Consider the following 19,693-nt stretch of genomic DNA (forward strand, 5'->3'; position numbering starts at 1 on the left):
TATATCAACACCTTAGCAACCACCCTAGCAGCACCTCAGCAACACGTCATCAACCATCACCTATATTAACTAACCTCATCCCTATTGTCTTAGCAACCAACAGCTGACCATATCAACATCTTAGCAACCACCTAGCAACATGTCATTATCATCACCTGTATTAACTAACCTCATCCCTAACATCTTAGTAACCAACAGCTGATTATATCAACACCTTAGCAACCACCCTAGCAACACCTCAGCAACTCGTCTTCAACCATCACCTATATTAGCAACACTGCAGAACTGCAGTCACATTTTATCAATCCTAATTTCTTCATTTTATGTAAGTAACATGTAATTATTAATGGATTAATGTAATTTATTATATGTGACAAGTCAGAAGTACAGACTCCAGCCTGTTGATACTAACTCAATATTAATGTAATTGATATATGTAATGTAATTTAATGTGTAATCTTGTAAAAGATGTGTAATTACCATGGTGGACATTTTAATTACATACACATTACACAAAATAAATGTAATTGGTTGCTGTTCTTACTGAGGTATTTTTATTTTACTATTTTTTTTTTATTTACTACATTATGCGTAATCTTAAAAAAAATAGTTGTTCTATTCGGTATACTAAAGTATATTTAAAAGTAAATACTTTTGAACTTTTGCTAAAGTGGAGGTCTAAAGGAAGTACTTCTACTTTTACTGGAGTATTAGAATCCACCGCTGCTCATTATTACATATGAATAATAATACAATTTAAAAGTACAATGATAGCATTAATAATAAAATGATAAACATCAAAGAGACTGACAGACTAATTAGTAACTTGTAACAGATGAAAAGTGTTTGGGGTGAAAGGTCATCCCACCCACAGACTGACCCCAGACCAGCTCTGATCACAAGAGGAGAAAAAACAAACAGTCTGATTGATCATATAAACCTCACTATTCTAACGGCGCCACTCGTACACACGCAAATAAACACACACACACACACACACACACACACACTGCAGGGTGGACCCCAGTTCATTAGAGCTTTACTGAAATGTAACACCAGCACACACACACACACACACACACACACACACACTGTGCACTTTTTATTACTGTTATATGTGTTTAAGTGCAGAGAGAGCACTGTGCCGCGTACAATCAACAGCTGGATCACATAATCAGCAACAGAACAGAGAGAACAAACTGCTAAAACACTGCGGATTACAGAACACATCCCAGAGAGAGAGAGAGAGAGAGAGAGAAAGATACATATATATATATATATATATATATATATATATATATATATATATATATATATATGTAGTATGAGAGAGAGACAAAAAGAGAGTTTTAGGGTGAGACAGAGCGAGAGTGAATGAAAGAGAGAAAGAGAGATTAATGAGGGAAGCAGAAGTGTAGGAGGCTGTGATTGAACGAGACGTAGAGAGGGGGAGCGAGGGATGAAAGAGAGGTGAGGATGAGGTGTTTGAGAATTGAAGCCAGACAGAAGGAAAAAAAGACATTGAATAGAACATAAACCAGGTGGAAGAAATGAACGAGTGAAAGATAACGGAGGAAATCTCCTTAAGAGACAGAAAACAAAATATTACACAGCCGGATTTCTCAGGCAGTGAGGTATACTCACTATACTCCCTAAACTACACTATACTATCCTACACTCACTATACTCCCTAAACTACACTATACTATCCTACACTCCCAAATATTATCTATATTACCTATTCTATCCTACACTCACTATACTCCCTAAACTACACTATACTATCCTACACTCCCAAATATTATCTATATTACCTATTCTATCCTACACTCACTATACTCCCTAAACTACACTATACTATCCTACACTCCCAAATATTATCTATATTACCTATACTATCCTACACTCACGGTACTCCCTAAACTACACTATACTATCCTACACTCCCAAATATTATCTATATTACCTATACTATCCTACACTCACTATACTCCCTAAACTACACTATACTATCCTATACTCCCAAATATTATCTATATTACCTATACTATCCTACACTCACAGTACTCCCTAAACTACACTATACTATCCTATACTCCCAAATATTATCTATATTACCTATACTATCCTACTCTCACTATACTCCCTAAACTACACTATACTATCCTACACTCACTATACTCCCTAAACTACACTATACTATCCTACACTCCCAAATATTATCTATATTACCTATACTATCCTACACTCACTATACTCCCTAACCTACACTATACTATCCTACACTCCCAAATATTATCTATATTACCTATACTATCCTACTCTCACTATACTCCCTAAACTACACTATACTCTCCTATACTCCCAAATATTATCTATATTACCTATACTATCCTACACTCACTGTACTCCCTGAACTACACTATACTCTCCTATACTAACCTACACTTACAAGTATTCCCTATACTACCTATACTTCTTTATATCCCCTATGCTATACCATACACCCTTATACTATCCTATACTCCCTTATATTCTCTACACCACCCTATAATCCCCATACTACCCTATACTCACTGTACTCCCTAAACTACACTATACTGTCCTAAACTATCCTATACTCCTATATATTCTCTATACTACCTGTACTTCTCTATACCCCCTATTCTATACAGTACTCTCCTATATTATCCTATACTCTCATATATTCCCTATACTACATATACTACCATATACTCCAATATATTCCCTATATTAACTAGATTACCCTATACTACCTATAATTCTCTATACCCCCTATGCTAGACAATACACCCCTTATACTACCCTATACTCCCATATATTCCATATACTACCTATGCTTTTCTATACCTCCTGTGCTAGACAATACTCCCCTATACTACCATATATTCCCTATACTACCTATACTTTACTATACCTCATATGCTAGACAATACTCATCTATACTACCATATATTCCCTATTCTACCTATACTTTTCTATACCTCCTATGCTAGACAATACTCCCCCATACTACCATATATTCCCTATTCTACCTATACTTTTCTATACCTCCTATGCTAGACAATACTCCCCTATACTACCATATATTCTCTATTCTACCTATACTTTTCTATACCTCCTATGCTAGACAATACTCCCCTATACTACCCTGTATTCACTATACTACCTATACTCCCATATATTCCCTATACTACCTATACTCCCATATATTCCCTATACTACCTATACTCTCATATATTCCCTATACTACCTATACTCTCATATATTCACTATACTATCTATGCTTTTCTATACCTCCTATGCTAGACAACTCTCCTTAACTACCATATACTTGTCCAGGAAAGTGTGCCTTAAAGGGAGGCTAGGAGCAGAAAATGCCTATTCTAACATACAGCTAACTGCCAGTACTAGTATTGTGTCCCATGACTTTTGCCATGCCGCATGGAAGCTAAAGAACACTGGCCAGAAGCTGCTGGTCACCATCATTTTGCTCTGTCCACTGAGGGTGGTAATATTAGCCTTCTGTGGTGAATTTCATCAGCACACTGACCAGTGTTTAACCTCACTACTCACACCTCGCAGCTTATACAGGTGTGAGCATTCCCTGCGTATATACATGCTCTCCCATGACTTTTGGCATGGCAGTGTGTTTTAGCAGAAGATAGAGAGATGTTGAAAGTGTGTGTTGGGACGGGCGGAGGGTGATTTTCTCCTTTAATATTCCCCCTGTTGTTTTAACACAGGAATGGCAGGTACTTGGAGAGTGTGTGTGTGTGTGTGTGTGTGTGTGTGTGTGTTTGTGTCTGGACTGAACATCTGGTGATTTCAGTGAGGAGTGTAAAAGAGCATATCCTGCTGCGCAAGCCAAGACTTCTCCACACACACACACACACACACACACACACACACACACACACACACACACACACACACACACACACACACACACACACACACACACACAGCTCTTGTGCAAAGACATGCCAGTGTAAGAGCAGTGTGTCATCACTGTAATACAGTATGTCTTGGCTGGCTCGGTCTCAGTGCTCTATCTCACTCTGTACTATAAACCCTGTCAGACCTGTCAATCAAACACACAATACTGGGGTGTGTTTCCCGATAACCGTATTGATTTACGAACAACTTTAATAAGTAAGTTGGTAAAGGAAGTAAAATTTATTCACGTAGCATCTTAAAAAATAGAATAAAATACAAGACAGTGAACCTGATACATTTTTCAAGAGCCTGCTTAAAAAAATAAGTCTTTAAACGCTTTTTTAAAGACTCCACTGAAGTTCGTAGTGTATTCCATAATTTAGGAGCAACACCAATTTTACACTGATGAGGGTGAACAAAAATAACAGAAAGAGAAAGTTAGAGCGTTAGAAGTCAAAGACTATATAAATAAACTGATAAATGAGAGAAAGAAACAAACTGAATGAGAGACAAAGTGAAAAAGATAAAGAGAAAGAAAGAGCCAATGAAAGAGTCATTGAAAAAAGAGAGAGAGAGAGAGACAGAGATTAATAAGGGAAGAGAAAGTTACCAAAGCAATTTAAGAATGACTTTATGAACACCAATTTTACGCCTGTTTTAAGAACGACCGAACCACTGATTTACATACATTTTCTCTTTATTATACAATGCATAATATAAACTTCTGGGTTTATTATAAAGATCAATAAATATACAGTTCTGTAAAATAATAAGAGATCACTTCAGTTTCTGAATCAGTTTCTCTGATTTTGCTATTTATAGGTTTATGTTTGAGTAAAATGAACATTGTTGTTTTATTCTATAAACTACAGACAACATTTCTCCCAAATTACAAATAAAAATATTCTCATTTAGAGCATTTATTTACAGAAAATGAGAAATGTCTGAAATAACAAAAAATATACAGAACTTTCAGACCTCAAATAGGGTCAGAAATCAATATTTGGTGGAATAATCCTGGTTGGTTTTTAATCACAGTTTTTTTCATGCATCTTGGCATCATGTTCTCCTCCACCAGTCTTACACACTGCTTTTGGATAACTTTATGCTGCTTTACTCCTGGTGCAAAAATGCAAGCAGGTCAGTTTGGTGGTTTGATGGTTTGTGATCATCCATCTTCCTCTTGATTATATTCCAGAGGTTTTCAATTTGGTAAAATCAAAGAAACTCATCATTTTTAACTGCTCTCTTATTTTTTTCAGAGCTGTATATATGGATATGTATGTAAGAATCATTTTTTTTTCTTCTGTAAAGTATCCCTAACATTGCAAACCGAACATTTACAGGCACGGTCAGATTAGCTCCTCAGAGTCGTTCTTCACCAGCACTGAGTAAATCTTTATAATGTATGATGTCATGCTGAAGTGATGAAATGATGTGTGTAATAAAGTTAAAGGATATGTTATTTCCTGTCGACAGCATGTGTTCTCTCTGGACCCGTCCACTGTGGAGAACGGCAGAGGAAAATGCCCTCACGACCCCAAACAGCCCTTCGCCAGCACCTTCACCGGTACGTTCCCTATATGACCCTATACTCCATATACTACCTATACTACCCTGTACTCCCTAAACTATACTATACTATCCTATACTACACTATACTTCCACATATTCACTAAACTACCCTATACTACCTATACTTCTCTATACCCCTATGCGAGACAATACCTCCTCATTCACCCATATACCGTATACTACCCTAAACTACACTATACTGTCCGATGTATACTGCAGATGTACACAGTAAATCGAGTTACGTGGCTGTGAGCAGTGAACGCAGCACAGACCGCATGTGTAAACAGCATGAACACAGTGTTAAATTCATAGCTGTGGTAAATAAATGAACTATATTTGATAGCTGGGTCGGATCGAGACTGGATCGAATCGAATCTTGACCATAAAATCGGAAATAAAATCGAATCAAGGATTTAGAGAATCATGACACCCCTAGTTCAAGCCCATCAGAGTTCGTTTTAACCAAACCAAACTGTGCTGGTGTGAAAACGCCCTAAAAGTATTTTTCTGTAACTTATAAGGTTCAGTTCGTTCTGATCAGTGAAGGTAAACACAGCAGACAGTCCAGCAGCAGTACAGTGTAAGAGCTCAGCGTCAGTGTGTGTGCGAGTGTGAGTGTGTGTGTGTGTGTGTGGTGGTGAGGAACAGCAGATCCAGCGCGGTGTTCCTGATGTTCCTGATGTTCCTGAGTAAACGCTGGTGGAGTTCAGCCGTATGCAGGAGATCACGTATCACTCAGCGCTAATGTGTGTGCTTAGATCACTCTGGATAGCTGTGTGTGTGTGTGTGTGTGTGTGTGTGTGCCAGACAGGGGAACTGATTGGGTTTGTGTGTGTTATGGTGTGTGTGTGTTATGGTGTGTGTGTGTGTGTGTGTTATGGTGGGTGTAGCTCTGCGGTTGTCAGTGGATATTAAGTTTATAATGCATTTTAGATTGATTGCTCTGACAGGAGTCATCATTCAGCTGGTGTGTGTATGTGTGTGTACAGTAAGTGTTTGAGTGTGTGTGTGTGTTTGTGTGTTTTATTGTTTCTGGGAGTATAGGTGTGTCCCTCTGCATGTGAGCACATTTTTTGTACCCCCGTTGACAATAGTGTGTGTGTGTGTGTTTGTTCAGAGTGTGTGTGTGTGTTCTGTGCGTGTGTGTGTGCGACAGCCACTCTCCTGGAACTTGGCTATCCCAGTGTGCCTGTTTGCCAGATGCAGTGCATTGTGGGACACATTCTGGGGATTGAGAAATGTAGCGGAGGCATGCTAAAGCGCTCAGATCAGATTTAAGTTATTTGGCTTTTATGCATTGAGACAAACCATCAGTCTACTGTATGTGTATTTTATAATGAGTTTTGAAATAGCGTATTTTTCGCACTATAAAGGCGCACTTAAAATCCTTAAATTTTCCCAAAAATCATCAGAGCTTCTTATAATCCGGTGCTCCTTATATATGAATTCAGGTATCAGTCAGGTATTAAGGAGCAGTAAAGCCACTCCACTGAAGTACAGAGTTATACAGAAGTTTCAGCGAAGTTTCTCCAGCACTAAGGCTAGGTGCAGCAGCGTTAGCATGCTAGCTCTTTTGCCGTTAAGAGGTTAGTATATCAGTCTGTAGTCTGTCGTTACTGTGTTAAAACAAGCTACGTGGGACGAACCATTAACTAATAATGCCCTGGCTTACCGGAACACTCAGGGTTCCTCAGTGTAGCTCTGTCAGTGGCATTAGCTGCTAACCGCTAACCGTGGCTAGCCTTCTAATCTAATCTTACTGTAAATAAATGTAAGTGCTTTTCTCACCCAAATAAACAGTTTTCAGGAGAGAAATCTGTGTAGATTAACATCCAGCACTCGTTTGACTCTAAAAGAAAATGTTTTCATTTGAGTTATTGAGCTAAATTAGAAGGAAAATATGTCGATACCAATGTTCCTTACTAGTTTTGCATAGAGCGCCTTATAATCCGGTGCACAAGGTGATTATTGATTAGTGTTTTGCTTGAACATGTAAGAGATTTTTTTTTCTGAGTTTGTGCTTCTGTTTTTGGGATGTGAAAATAGTTTTTTCTCAAAAAATAATTTCCAGATAATCACGCCCCCAATCTTAATTGCTTTATTTTCAGTGTGTGTGTGTGTGTGTGTGAGTGAGTGTGTGTGTGTGTACATGCTTTTGCACTGGAAATACTTTCCGATGACCCAATAAATATAAAAATTTTGTTACTTTTATTGCAAGAATGTCTCTTATTTCAGATGACCCGGTTTTATCAGTGTGTGTGTGTGTGTGTGTGTGTGTGTGTGTGTGTGTGTGTGTGTGTGCGTGCGTGCGTGCGTGCGTGCGTGTGCGTGCGTGCGTGTGTTCTGGGATTGCATCAGTACGTGATCTTGTAACTGGCACCAAATGTGTTGTAATGGATTTGATTACAGCTGCTCTTATGAAACTCTCTCTCTCTCTCTCTCTCTCTCTCTCTTTCTCTCTCTCTATCTTTTTTTGCTCTCATATGTAAAAAGATCAAAATACAGTGGTGAAACCCTTATAAATCTCTATATTTCTGCACAAATATGTCATTATATTGCTCTCTCTCTCTCTCTCTCTCTCTTTCTGTCTGTCTCTCTCTCTCTCTCTCAGGTGGAGAGTTATACACAGGGCTGACGGCTGATTTTTTGGGGAGAGATTCTGTGATTTTGAGGAGTTTGGGGAATCGCTCTCCCATGAGAACCGAAACTGACCAGAGAATCCTGCACGGTAATGATATGCCCATAGTCCACAGCCACATTACATCACTTCCTGTTCCCATGATGCTCCAGATCATACTGCGAGATAAGGGCTGATATATTAAGAGTCGGATTTACAAGAACAGGAAAGAAAATAAATACCCTGTGTCCAGTTTCAGACAGGAGGATGAGTCATTAGACTCTTCATTTATCAGAAAGACTCTGTTTCAGGAAAAATCTTCTCTATCTCTCTTTTTATGTCTATTCTCTTGTTTATTTTTCAATTTTTAAATAATCGTTAAGTCTACAGATCATATTTTAAGTTGGATTTGTTTCTGGATTGTTTTGTGATCTAATAAAAATACAGCTTTCTAAACCATTTACCATTTTAAAAATGTTTCTATTCCTACAAGAAACCCAGAGTTTCAGGGGTTATTTTGTTCTATTCTTTCTGCAAAATGTCAATCATTTTTTATTCTAAATCCTCGACATATCCTTTATTGGGGATTTTTATTCAGGTCTGCAGGCAGGACAGTACCCAGTACTTATATCCTCTTCTAGTTCCACAGCCATGCCTTTGTAATGTGTGCAGAGTGTGGTTTAGCATTGTCTTGTTGAAAAATATACATTCCTGAATAGACTTCCCTGTAAAAGATCAAGGAAAAAAGTTCTCCGGTGATCTGGCATAACACTGCTTTAATCCGGTGGCGGAGAGGGAAGGGGAAAACAGACAGTGAGGCAGCGAGACGGACAACAGTTAGAAACATTTTAAAATAAAGACATTTTTACACTAAAAACATTGTAAAGTCTTTGCAATGTCATATGTTACTTTACAACATGTGTAATAATGCCCTGCTAAGTGCAGTTCAGCCACTGATCTAGTCTTAGAGTCTCTCAGAGTAAAACACCAAATCCACCGGAGATCCTATTTAAACCTATAGTTACTTACACACAGAGGTGGGTTGTCCAGGTCCAGAAAATAAAAATCCACCCCAGGGTTTTAATTTTAACTAGTGTAAACAGAACTGTTCTAAACTGTTTTTACACCTACCTATCTCAATTGTACTTGGCTGGTGGTGTTTTTCCTCCATAGACTAATTCTAACCATTTGTTTCTTAGCTCTGAATTACTGGGTAAAGTATATAAACACTGATGTGTTATTCGCACAAATAACACAGGAATGAACGGCATGCTGTTTCTAGTGCTGTTAGTTATCTCCTATCTGAGGAGACGCCGTCGCTTCCCGGCTTCAGCTCTGCATGTGGGCGGCCCCGAGCCGAGGTGGGCGGGGCCATGAATACTAATTGACGGGTTGATGTAGACACGGTGCTTTTCCTGATCGACTCGTTTTGGTGCAGCATCATAAACAACAGTGTGTGTGTGTGTGTGTGTGTGTGTGTGTGTTTAGAGCCCAGGTTCGTTGCTGCTCACCTTATTCCAGACAGTACAGATAAAGAGGATGACAAAGTGTACTTCTTCTTCACGGAGAGAGTGAGCGAGGCCGGAGAGAGGGAGGGAGAGGCAGCCATACACACCCGCATCGGACGAGTGTGTGCGGTAAGACACACACACACACACACCATCAGGGACATGCCAGAAGCCTCCAGAAGAGGATTACCTTCGACAGATAGGTTCCCAGCAGGAGCAGCGTATGGTAACTGAGGGTTAAAATCCATACAGATAGAGTTACACACACACATACACACACTTTCACACACACACACACACGCAGGCTGAAAGAGAAACAAGCATACCAGAACAATTGGTATGTTTCTTTTCCCACCGTATACACACAGCTGTGGAATGTTTGGCATACCGTCTCATCTTTTTCTCTCTTACACACACATACACACACACACACACACACACTCAGCCTTTGAAATAGTGCACTCACATATGTGCACATGCTTTCTCCAATAAGCCGTGAAGAGAATGTCTCTCTCAGGACTACATCTCAGAGGTCAAAGGACATCAGTTATCTGTGTGAATGTAATGATGATGAATTAGAGCGATTACAATATTAGAGTCAGTGTATTGAAGATTATTGGAGGAAACTGTTTAAAACAACTGAATTGAGTCTCTAGTTTAGTTTAGATCCTGTTGGTTCCTCTATTCTGGATATAAGATGATATAAGATTGAGAGGGTTGGGTTTGGTGGAGGTTCTACAGGTTCTGTATGGATCCTGCAGCACATTTACTTAACCACAGATGTTGCTACAGCTGGGCCTGTAGATCCTGTAGCTCTACACTCGTAGGTTGAAGCTGAAGCTGCAGAGTCCCAGCTGCTCCATAAATGCTGGATTGGTGATAAATCAATAATCTGGAGATCTGCAGGATGAGGAAGGTGTATAGGCAAGTCTAGTAGTCAATAACCTCTCACCAGAAGGTGCACTACCCAATTTTATGCCGTTTTATGGTATTTAGGGCGTCAGTGTCAGTGTGTCTTTGCTATCATAACAACAGGAAAAGTACATCTTGTTCAGAATATCACTTGCTCATCATTCTCTTTAAGAGAAGACCAGGTGAGCTCTGACTTTCAGAACCCAGGGGATTGCTATTTTAATGGCGCAGCTACCTGTACGTGTCCAACTAACGCTTCTCAGCAGAGGAAACTGAGCTGCTGGTTGACGCTGTGAAGGAGCTCCAGCAGCTCATTTACGGGAACAGCAATGTTATTTTATTTACTATTCTGTTTATTGTTGATGTAAAAGTTGGGTTTGTGCACTGCTATGTGTCGATTTGTATAGGATAGCGATGAATGTCTGACTGTTGGCGTCTGTCTAGGTTGTATTCAGTCAGTGGAGCTCCTGTGTTTTCTGTTACCAAGATAAACAAGCAAAACTCCAGAAATGTACCTGGAACACACCTCATTTCCAGAACACCACGCCCATCAGTGTAGATATATTCAGAAGCTCTGCTGCTGTTTAAACCAGGCAGGAGGAAGGAGTGAAAATAGACTGTTGATGGGGTGTAAGATAGCAATGAGCATTAAGACACACTTTTCGAAGTTTCAAATCAGACCTCACCTGTAACCATTTACATATCTGTGCCAGCACAGTTACTGTTATTATCAATTAGGCTCACACACACACATCTGATGTGAAGACACACATTATCAGAACATGTTGGACACATCACATGGCCTCTAAAACAGCCTGTGTGTCTCTGAGACGCTAATCAGGCCGATGCTACGCCTCTGAATACCCGTGACGGTCCTTCAGTCACAGTGCTGTACGTGTTCTCCGTAGACTGGAACATGAAAAACGATCCCTTTCTCACGGGAACTGTTAAAATTGAGTGTTTATACAGAAACACGCGGCTTTAGCAGGTGTTCGGACATTGATCCACACACACGCTCAGCTTAGGAGACCTCAGAGACAGTTTTGATAGGTTATTCTTTATTTAGTGGTTCGTAGCACAGTTTAATTGTCCTCAGATGAATTCTGTACAATTCTCATGGGCTCATATCTCATATCAGCTCTGAGTGTGTTTGTACATGAGCTGTTAGTGGGAACCAGTTGGGATTCTCCATCAGAACATCAGTACAGTCCAGTTTAATCTCACACAGGTCCCAATTAGGCTCTGTGTTCAGTGTTCAATGCAGATAAGGCCTGTGTTTAATCCCTCCTGCTCAACAGGGAGAGAAATCAGTAAGAACAGTGGTTGTAAGAACTTATTAATTGTACAAAATTGCACTGCTATACTCCCTATATTCCCCTCTACTACCATATACTCCCTAAAAACCCTATACCCTGCCCTAAACTCTCTAAACTACCCTATACTACCCTACAGTTCCCTTCACATACTTATATTCCCTATATTACAGTATACTACCCTATATTTCCCTACACATTTCTATATTCCCTATACTACCCTATAGTCCCTTATACTCCATAATCTACCCTGTACTCCCTATAGTACCATATCCTCCCTAAACTGCCCTAGACACCCTATACTACCCACACTCCACTATACTACCCTATATTTCCCTACACATCTCTTTTTATCCTAAAAAAACTACCCTATACACCCTATACTATCCTATACTCCCTAAACTACCCTATACTCCCTAAACTACCCTATACTCCCTATACTATCCTATACTCCCTAAACTACCCTATACTCCCTAAACTACCCTATACTCCCTATACTATCCTATACTCCCTAAACTACCCTATACTCCCTAAACTACCCTATACTCCCTATACTATCCTATACTCCCTAAAGTACCCTATGCTCCCTAACCTACCCTATACTCCCTAAACTGCCCTATACTACCCTGTACTCCCTAAACTGCCCTATACTCCCTATACTACTCTAAACTACCTATACTACCCTATATTTCCCTACACATTTCTATATTCCCTATACTACCCTATCCTCCCTAAACTGCCCTATACTCCCTATACTACCCTATGCTCCCTAAACTACCCTATACTCCCTATACTATCCTATACTCCCTAAACTACCCTATGCTCCCTATACTTTCCTATACTCCCTAAAGTACCCTATACTCCCTAAACTACCCTATGCTCCCTAAACTACCATATACTCCCTATACTATCCTATACTCCCTAAACTACCCTATACTCCCTATACTACCATATACTCCCTATACTATCTTATACTCCCTATACTACCCTATGCTCCCTAAACTACCCTATACTCCCTATACTATCCTATACTCCCTAAACTACCCTATACTCCCTATACTATCCTATACTCCCTAAAGTACCCTATACTCCCTATACTATCCTATACTCCCTAAAGTACCCTATACTCCCTATACTATCCTATACTCCCTAAAGTACCCTATGCTCCCTAACCTACCCTATACTCCCTATACTATCCTATACTCCCTAAACTGCCCTATACTACCCTGTACTCCCTAAACTGCCCTATACTCCCTATACTACTCTAAACTACCTATACTACCCTATATTTCCCTACACATTTCTATATTCCCTATACTACCCTATCCTCCCTAAACTGCCCTATACTCCCTATACTACCCTATACTCCCTATACTATCCTATACTCCCTAAACTGCCCTATACTCCCTATACTATCCTATACTCCCTAAACTACCCTATCCTCCCTAAACTGCCCTATACTCCCTATACTATCCTATACTCCCTAAACTACCCTATGCTCCCTAAACTGCCCTATGCTCCCTAAACTACCCTATACTCCCTATACTATCCTATACTCCCTAAACTACCCTATGCTCCCTAAACTGCCCTATGCTCCCTATACTACCCTATACTCCCTAAACTACCCTATACTCCCTATACTATCCTATACTCCCTAAACTACCCTATACTCCCTAAACTACCCTATACTCCCTATACTATCCTATACTCCCTAAACTGCCCTATGCTCCCTATACTACCCTATACTCCCTAAACTACCCTATACTCCCTATACTATCCTATACTCCCTAAACTACCCTATACTCCCTAAACTACCCTATACTCCCTAAACTGCCCTATACTCTCTATATAACTCTAAACTACCTATACTACCCTAGATGTCCCTACACATTTCTATATTCCCTTTACTACCCTTTCCTCCCTAAACTGCCCTATACTACCCTGTACTCCCTAAACTGCCCTATACTCCCTATACTACTCTAAACTACCTATACTACCCTATCCTCCCTAAACTGCCCTATACTCCCTATACTACCCTATACTACCCTATACTCCCTATACTACCATGTACTCCTTATACTACCCTGCATTCCCCTATAATCTGTATGATACTCTATACTTTTATACTACTCTATTCTACCCTGCAATCCCCTATATTCCCTTCACTCTACACTGTATACTACCCTACACCTTGTGTACTACCCTATACTACACTAAAGTACCCTACACTATTCTATACTCCCCTGTACTTCATATTCCCCACCTTATACTTTTTGTATTACCCTATACTATGCTATATAGTACTATGCTGTATGGTACCCTATACAACCCTATACCCTATACTCTGTATACTATTCTATATGTTTGTATTAGACTTTACTTTGCAATTGTACCATTATCGTACCTTAAAGACAACTTCACCGTATTGTACGTGTGTGTGTGTGTGTGTGTGTGTGTGTGTGTGTGTGTTGCAGAATGATGCAGGAGGTCAGAGAGTGCTGGTGAATAAGTGGAGTACGTTTGTTAAAGCTCGGCTGGTGTGTTCTGTACCCGGACCTCATGGCATTGACACACACTTCGACCAGCTGGGTGAGATATTATATATCATATGCAAAAATCTTGTATCTTCATTTTTTACTATGTAAATATGCTGTTTTCTTTTTATTTCTTTATATTTAATCAGAATTTAAAATGCAAGCACCAATAGAAATGCTTGAAAATGACCCTTTTTTCCGTGTGTGTGTGTGTGTGTGTATTTCTGTGTGTGTAGAGAACGTGTTTCTTCTGAGGACAAAAGATGAAAGGAATCCAGATGTTTATGCCATTTTCAGCACCATCAGGTATTGTAGGAGTTTATATTTTACTAACTTCTTTATTACTCAAAGATTTTCACTTTAATATTCACCCGCTCGCCCCTCAAAATGAAGAATTCATATGATATAAAGGACATACATTAAAGACAACTTCACTGTATGATGTGTGTGTGTGTGTGTGTGTTACAGTAATGTCTTCCAGGGCTTTGCAGTGTGTGTGTACAGTATGGCTGATATTCGTGAAGTGTTTAATGGGCCGTTCGCTCATAAAGAGGGTCCAGATTACCAGTGGGGACCTTATGAGGGACGAGTTCCTTACCCACGACCTGGAGTGGTGAGACACACACACACACACACACACCCACTTGCACAAAGTTCTTATACACATTTTAGCTCAAACTATTTATTTATTAAATTGTTTCTGACAGTTCCACAGGTTCAGGGATGTGGGTGGAAGGAAATGCATCAGATAAAGCTCAACAATGCCCTGATAAATACTGTATAACAAGCTTCTTATGTGATACACAATGAGCTGTGATGTTGTGTTAGTTAAAAATATATATTTGTATGTATTTTTGTCTAAGAAAACTCTTCTTTTAACCGTTGCTCCTCAAGGGTTTTATTTGCAAGTTTTCTATAACATTTAACAAAGTCCAGTGACTTTAGTAACAGATTTATGCAGCAAAATTTACAACAAATAATAACTAGATTGCAGTTCCTGCAGAAACTGTGAGTGTGATTGCAGTGCTAATTCGTGGCTCTTTGCTATGGTGTTGCTAGGAGGTTGCTAGGTGGTTGGTAAGGTGTTGCTGTTGTATCTGTGTTGGCTGCTATGTTGTTTCCAAATGTTTGCTAGGTAGTTGCTTTTAGAGTTGGAACGGATTCGGTATCTCGAAAATTATGACCCGAGTTAAGGAGGCAAAAATACAGATTTTTCACACTCAAAATCCTTTAATTTTCCCCCAAAAAAGGTCAGAGCTCCTTATAATCCAGTGCTCCTTATGTATGAATTCTATCAGTCAGGTATAAAGGAGCAGTAAAGACACTCTGCTGAAGTACAGAGTTATACAGGAGTTTTAGTTTAGTTCTCCAGCACCAAGACTCGAGACTGGAGCAGTATTAGCATTAGCCGCTAACTCTCTCCCTCTCTCTCTCTCTCTCTCTCTCTCTCTCTCTCTCTCTTTCTCTCTCTCTCAGTGCCCCAGTAAGATCACGGCTCAGCCGGGTCGGGCGTTCAGCAGTACGCTGCAGTTTCCGGACGCTGTGCTGCAGTTCGCTCGTTCTCACCCTCTCATGTGGAAGAGCGTGTACCCGGCCCAGCGCCAGCCTCTGCTCATCCGCACCAGCGCCCCCTACAGGCTCACGCACATCACCGTCGACCGCACGCAGGCCGAGGACGGACCCTACGACGTCATGTTCATTGGCACAGGTTAGAGCTCTCAGCAGAGTGAAAAAAGTCATGCAATGGCAATCACGCAGACTATAGTCCAATATACTCACGTTTAGCGACTAATGCTAATGCTAATGCTGCTGCACCAAGCCTTATTGCTGGAGAAACTTCACTGAAAAGTGAGATGGGCAGTTCTGCACCACAGGCTGCCAGCAGGGGGGCTGGTAGATATAATTGAAGAAATGGTATTGTTGGATGCCAAAACTCCAACTCCCAGAAACCCCAGCGGTGATCAGCGTCAACTAGCTGCATCTGTGCACTACCCTATATAAACCTCAGTCAAACCAGACCTCACTGTCGCACCTTTTCAGAGGGGTGACTGGTAACAGAGGGTTTAAGAAAAGAAAAGAAAGAAAAGAAAAGTTGATCGCAAAAGAAGGAAAGAGATCTGAAAAGATAATATAAAAATATCTCAATTAAGAGCATAAAGAAAGAGATGTGCTCAGTCAGTTTTTAGTTTGGTTGTATTTTAGGTGTGTTTATTTGAAGTTAAAAGTGTCATTTTGTGTCATTTCCCTTGTTCGTTTTTTCCCACCCGTTCTCCCGTCTCCTTGGAGAAAAAGTCGCTTAAGCACAACACCTATAAAATTATTATTTCAAAACCATTACTAGAACTGAATAGTAAATAATAGAACTATATCCATTGAAGTATATAAATATATGTGTAAATATATTCATTATATAAATCTCCCTATTTGCTTTGCACTTTGGATCCCACACCTATCCAACCGCAACAAAAATTTATAACGCTTAAAACTCTGTACTTCAGTGGAGTGGCCTTACTGCTCCTTAATACCTGACTGGTAGAATTCATACATAAGGAGCACCGGATTATAAGACGCACTGTCGGAAAATTTGGGAAAATTAAAGGATTAAAGGAAGTCCGAAAAATATAGTATTAAAAATCTGGTAGATATTTCCTTGGATAGTTGGAAAGTTATTGATTTTAACAACTTCATATTAATGCCTATGGGATTAGAATTGGGCATCCTAAAAGCAGTAGGTACTCCAGTAGGTGTTCTAATATGGTCCTAATTTGTCTTTTTTTTACGTTTGGACTGTGCTGTAAGTAGTGGAGTACTAGTTAAGTTGATGCAAATGTTCTCTGGCCTTTGGTTAGATGTTGGAACGGTCCTGAAGGTCATCGCATTGAGAAATGGAAACACACTGAGCAGTGAGGAGATCACGCTGGAGGAGCTGCAGGTCTTTAAGGTATGTGTGTTATTATATATTTTTATATCTATACAGATATATATATATATATATGTATATATCTAATGAGCTGTTCTGTTTCTCCATCAGGTTCCCACTCCCATCACCTCCATGGAAATCTCAGTGAAGAGGGTGAGCTATCATCTTCCTCATCCAAACTATGAATAACAAACCAAAATATGTTTTATATTTTAGATTCTTCAAAGTAGCTCCTCTTGTTTAGATGATGAGTTTTGAACATCTCTGCTGGATTTTCTCAGTTAGTTTTATGAGGTAGAGTCTCCTGGAATTCAGTCTTTCAGTTAACAGCTGTGCTGAACTCATCAAGAGTTAATTACTTGAATTTCTTGTCTCTTAATAAAGTGTTTGAGAGCATCAGTTAAAGTAAAGTAGTGAAGAGGTAGAGTTACAGGTATACATTGAATAGTGAATATTTGAGTAATGTTCGAATCCAGATTATGAGAAGCGAGAACTACTCAACTAAGTAAAGGCAATCAACAATGTTATGATGATGAAACTGGCTCTCATCAGGATAACAGAATGTTCTGTGATGTCATGAAATGTTCTGTATGACATGTTCTGTGATGTCAGGGATTGTTCTGTGATGTCAGGGAATGTTCAGTGATGTCACAACATGTTCTGTGATGTCACAAAATGTTCTGTGATGTCGATTTAGAGTTGGTATACAGTGAATAGTGAATATTTGAGTAATGTTCAAATCCAGCTTATGAGAAGCAACAAATACTGAACTAAGTAAAGAAAGAAATTCTTCAATCTGAAAAGAAAAAAAAACAAGAAATCTGACAGTATCCTCAAGTGCAGTCACCGCAAAGGCCATTAAAAACATTACAATGAAGAAACTGGCACTCATCAGGATAAATTAATCAGATTTAGTTAGAGTAACAGCTCCCCAGATTAGAGCATCTAAATACTTCTTCACAGGGTATTTAGGTTTGTTTAACACTGTTTTTAAGTTACTACATGATTCATTATGTGTTCCTTCATAATCTGATAGATCACTTCACTATTCATTTACTATGTAAGAAAATTTCTATTATAACAATATTTGTTTTCTCTTTGTTTGTTTCTTCTGCAGCAATCTCTGTTTGTGGGTTCGAGTGTGGGCGTGGCTCAGGTGTTGCTGCACCGCTGCAGTATGTACGGTAAAGCGTGTGCCGAGTGCTGCCTGGCCCGGGACCCGTACTGCGCCTGGGACGGACAGGCGTGCACCCGCTATACGCTCAACAGCAAACGCCGCTACCGCCGACAGGACATCAGACACGCCAACCCCGCCCTGCAGTGCACCGACCAGAACCAGAGCGGTGAGTCAGATAATGGACCTATTTTAGTGATCTTTAGCAAGCAATCACCCATGCAGCTTAATTAAGGGCGCGTCAGTGTGTCTTTGCTATCGTAACGTCGGGAAAAGTACACCTTGTGTGGCACAAAATATGCAAAAGGCATGTACTAATTCTCTTAATTTATCATGGGTGTGGTTAAATTTGGCCTTAACATGAAATGAACCAGAGTTTCACTTGCTCATCATTCCCTTTAAGAACTAGATGCACTCTGACTTTGAGAAACTATGTGATTGCTATTGTAATGGTGCAGCTACCTGGACGTATCCAACAAACTCTTCTCAGCAGAGGAAACTGAGCTGCTGGTTGACGCTGTGAAGGAGCTCCAGCAGCTCATTTACGGGAACAGCAATGACGCGTATCTGCGTCACTTGTGTCAAGGTTTAAATCAGTCATTTGTGCACCTGTGTTTTCCATTGCCAAGATAGCAATATGCCAGAAATGTACCTAAACATCATTTTAAGGCGGGGCGGGCTCTGGCTGGATTTTTTAGGCCTGATCTAAGCTCCAGTGTAAACACCCTGATAAAAACATAGTTTTTGGGACCTTTAATGTTATTTAATGTTATTTAATGTTATTTAAGTGTGATTTTAAACTGATTTTGTGTGATTATGTGTAGGAGTGAAGAGGGGGGCCTTTTTGTCCTGGAACGGGCGCCACGATTACCATTACGAGAAAACAAAAAAAGCTCATTTTTTTTAAAGTTCTACTTACTAAAAATAATGTGGGGTTTAAATCGGGCTCTGGCTCATAATGACAGTTTATGTGGCGAGTCGGACTGGATTTTTAGGGCTCGACCTAAGCTATAGTGTGAACAGCCTGATATAAACATAGTTTTTGGGACCTTTAATGTTAGTTAAGTGTTATTTAAGTGTGATTTTGAGCTGCTTTTTGTGTGATTATGTGTAGAAATGAAGAGGGGGGACTTTGTCCTGGAACGGGCGCCACGATTACCATTACGAGAAAACAAAGAAG

At 39.8% G+C, this 19,693-nt stretch overlaps 1 protein-coding gene across 2 annotated transcripts in view; it reads left to right on the forward strand.

Annotated features, from left to right (window-relative positions):
• The window catches only part of sema3bl (sema domain, immunoglobulin domain (Ig), short basic domain, secreted, (semaphorin) 3bl), a 61,831-nt gene that overhangs the window by 36,744 nt on the left and 5,394 nt on the right, over window positions 1–19,693 (forward strand). For both annotated transcript variants that reach the window (XM_022670989.2, XM_049486035.1), the window contains 10 exons: window positions 5,440–5,530; window positions 8,147–8,263; window positions 9,641–9,789; window positions 14,360–14,474; window positions 14,656–14,725; window positions 14,888–15,032; window positions 15,896–16,127; window positions 17,269–17,360; window positions 17,451–17,492; window positions 18,457–18,682. In XM_022670989.2, coding sequence (XP_022526710.2) covers window positions 5,440–5,530; window positions 8,147–8,263; window positions 9,641–9,789; window positions 14,360–14,474; window positions 14,656–14,725; window positions 14,888–15,032; window positions 15,896–16,127; window positions 17,269–17,360; window positions 17,451–17,492; window positions 18,457–18,682 — 1,279 coding nt within the window. The remainder of the gene's footprint in view (window positions 1–5,439; window positions 5,531–8,146; window positions 8,264–9,640; window positions 9,790–14,359; window positions 14,475–14,655; window positions 14,726–14,887; window positions 15,033–15,895; window positions 16,128–17,268; window positions 17,361–17,450; window positions 17,493–18,456; window positions 18,683–19,693) is intronic.

The sequence above is a fragment of the Astyanax mexicanus genome, chromosome 12, assembly GCF_023375975.1.
Source record: "Astyanax mexicanus isolate ESR-SI-001 chromosome 12, AstMex3_surface, whole genome shotgun sequence".
Taxonomy (NCBI): Eukaryota; Metazoa; Chordata; class Actinopteri; order Characiformes; family Acestrorhamphidae; genus Astyanax; species Astyanax mexicanus.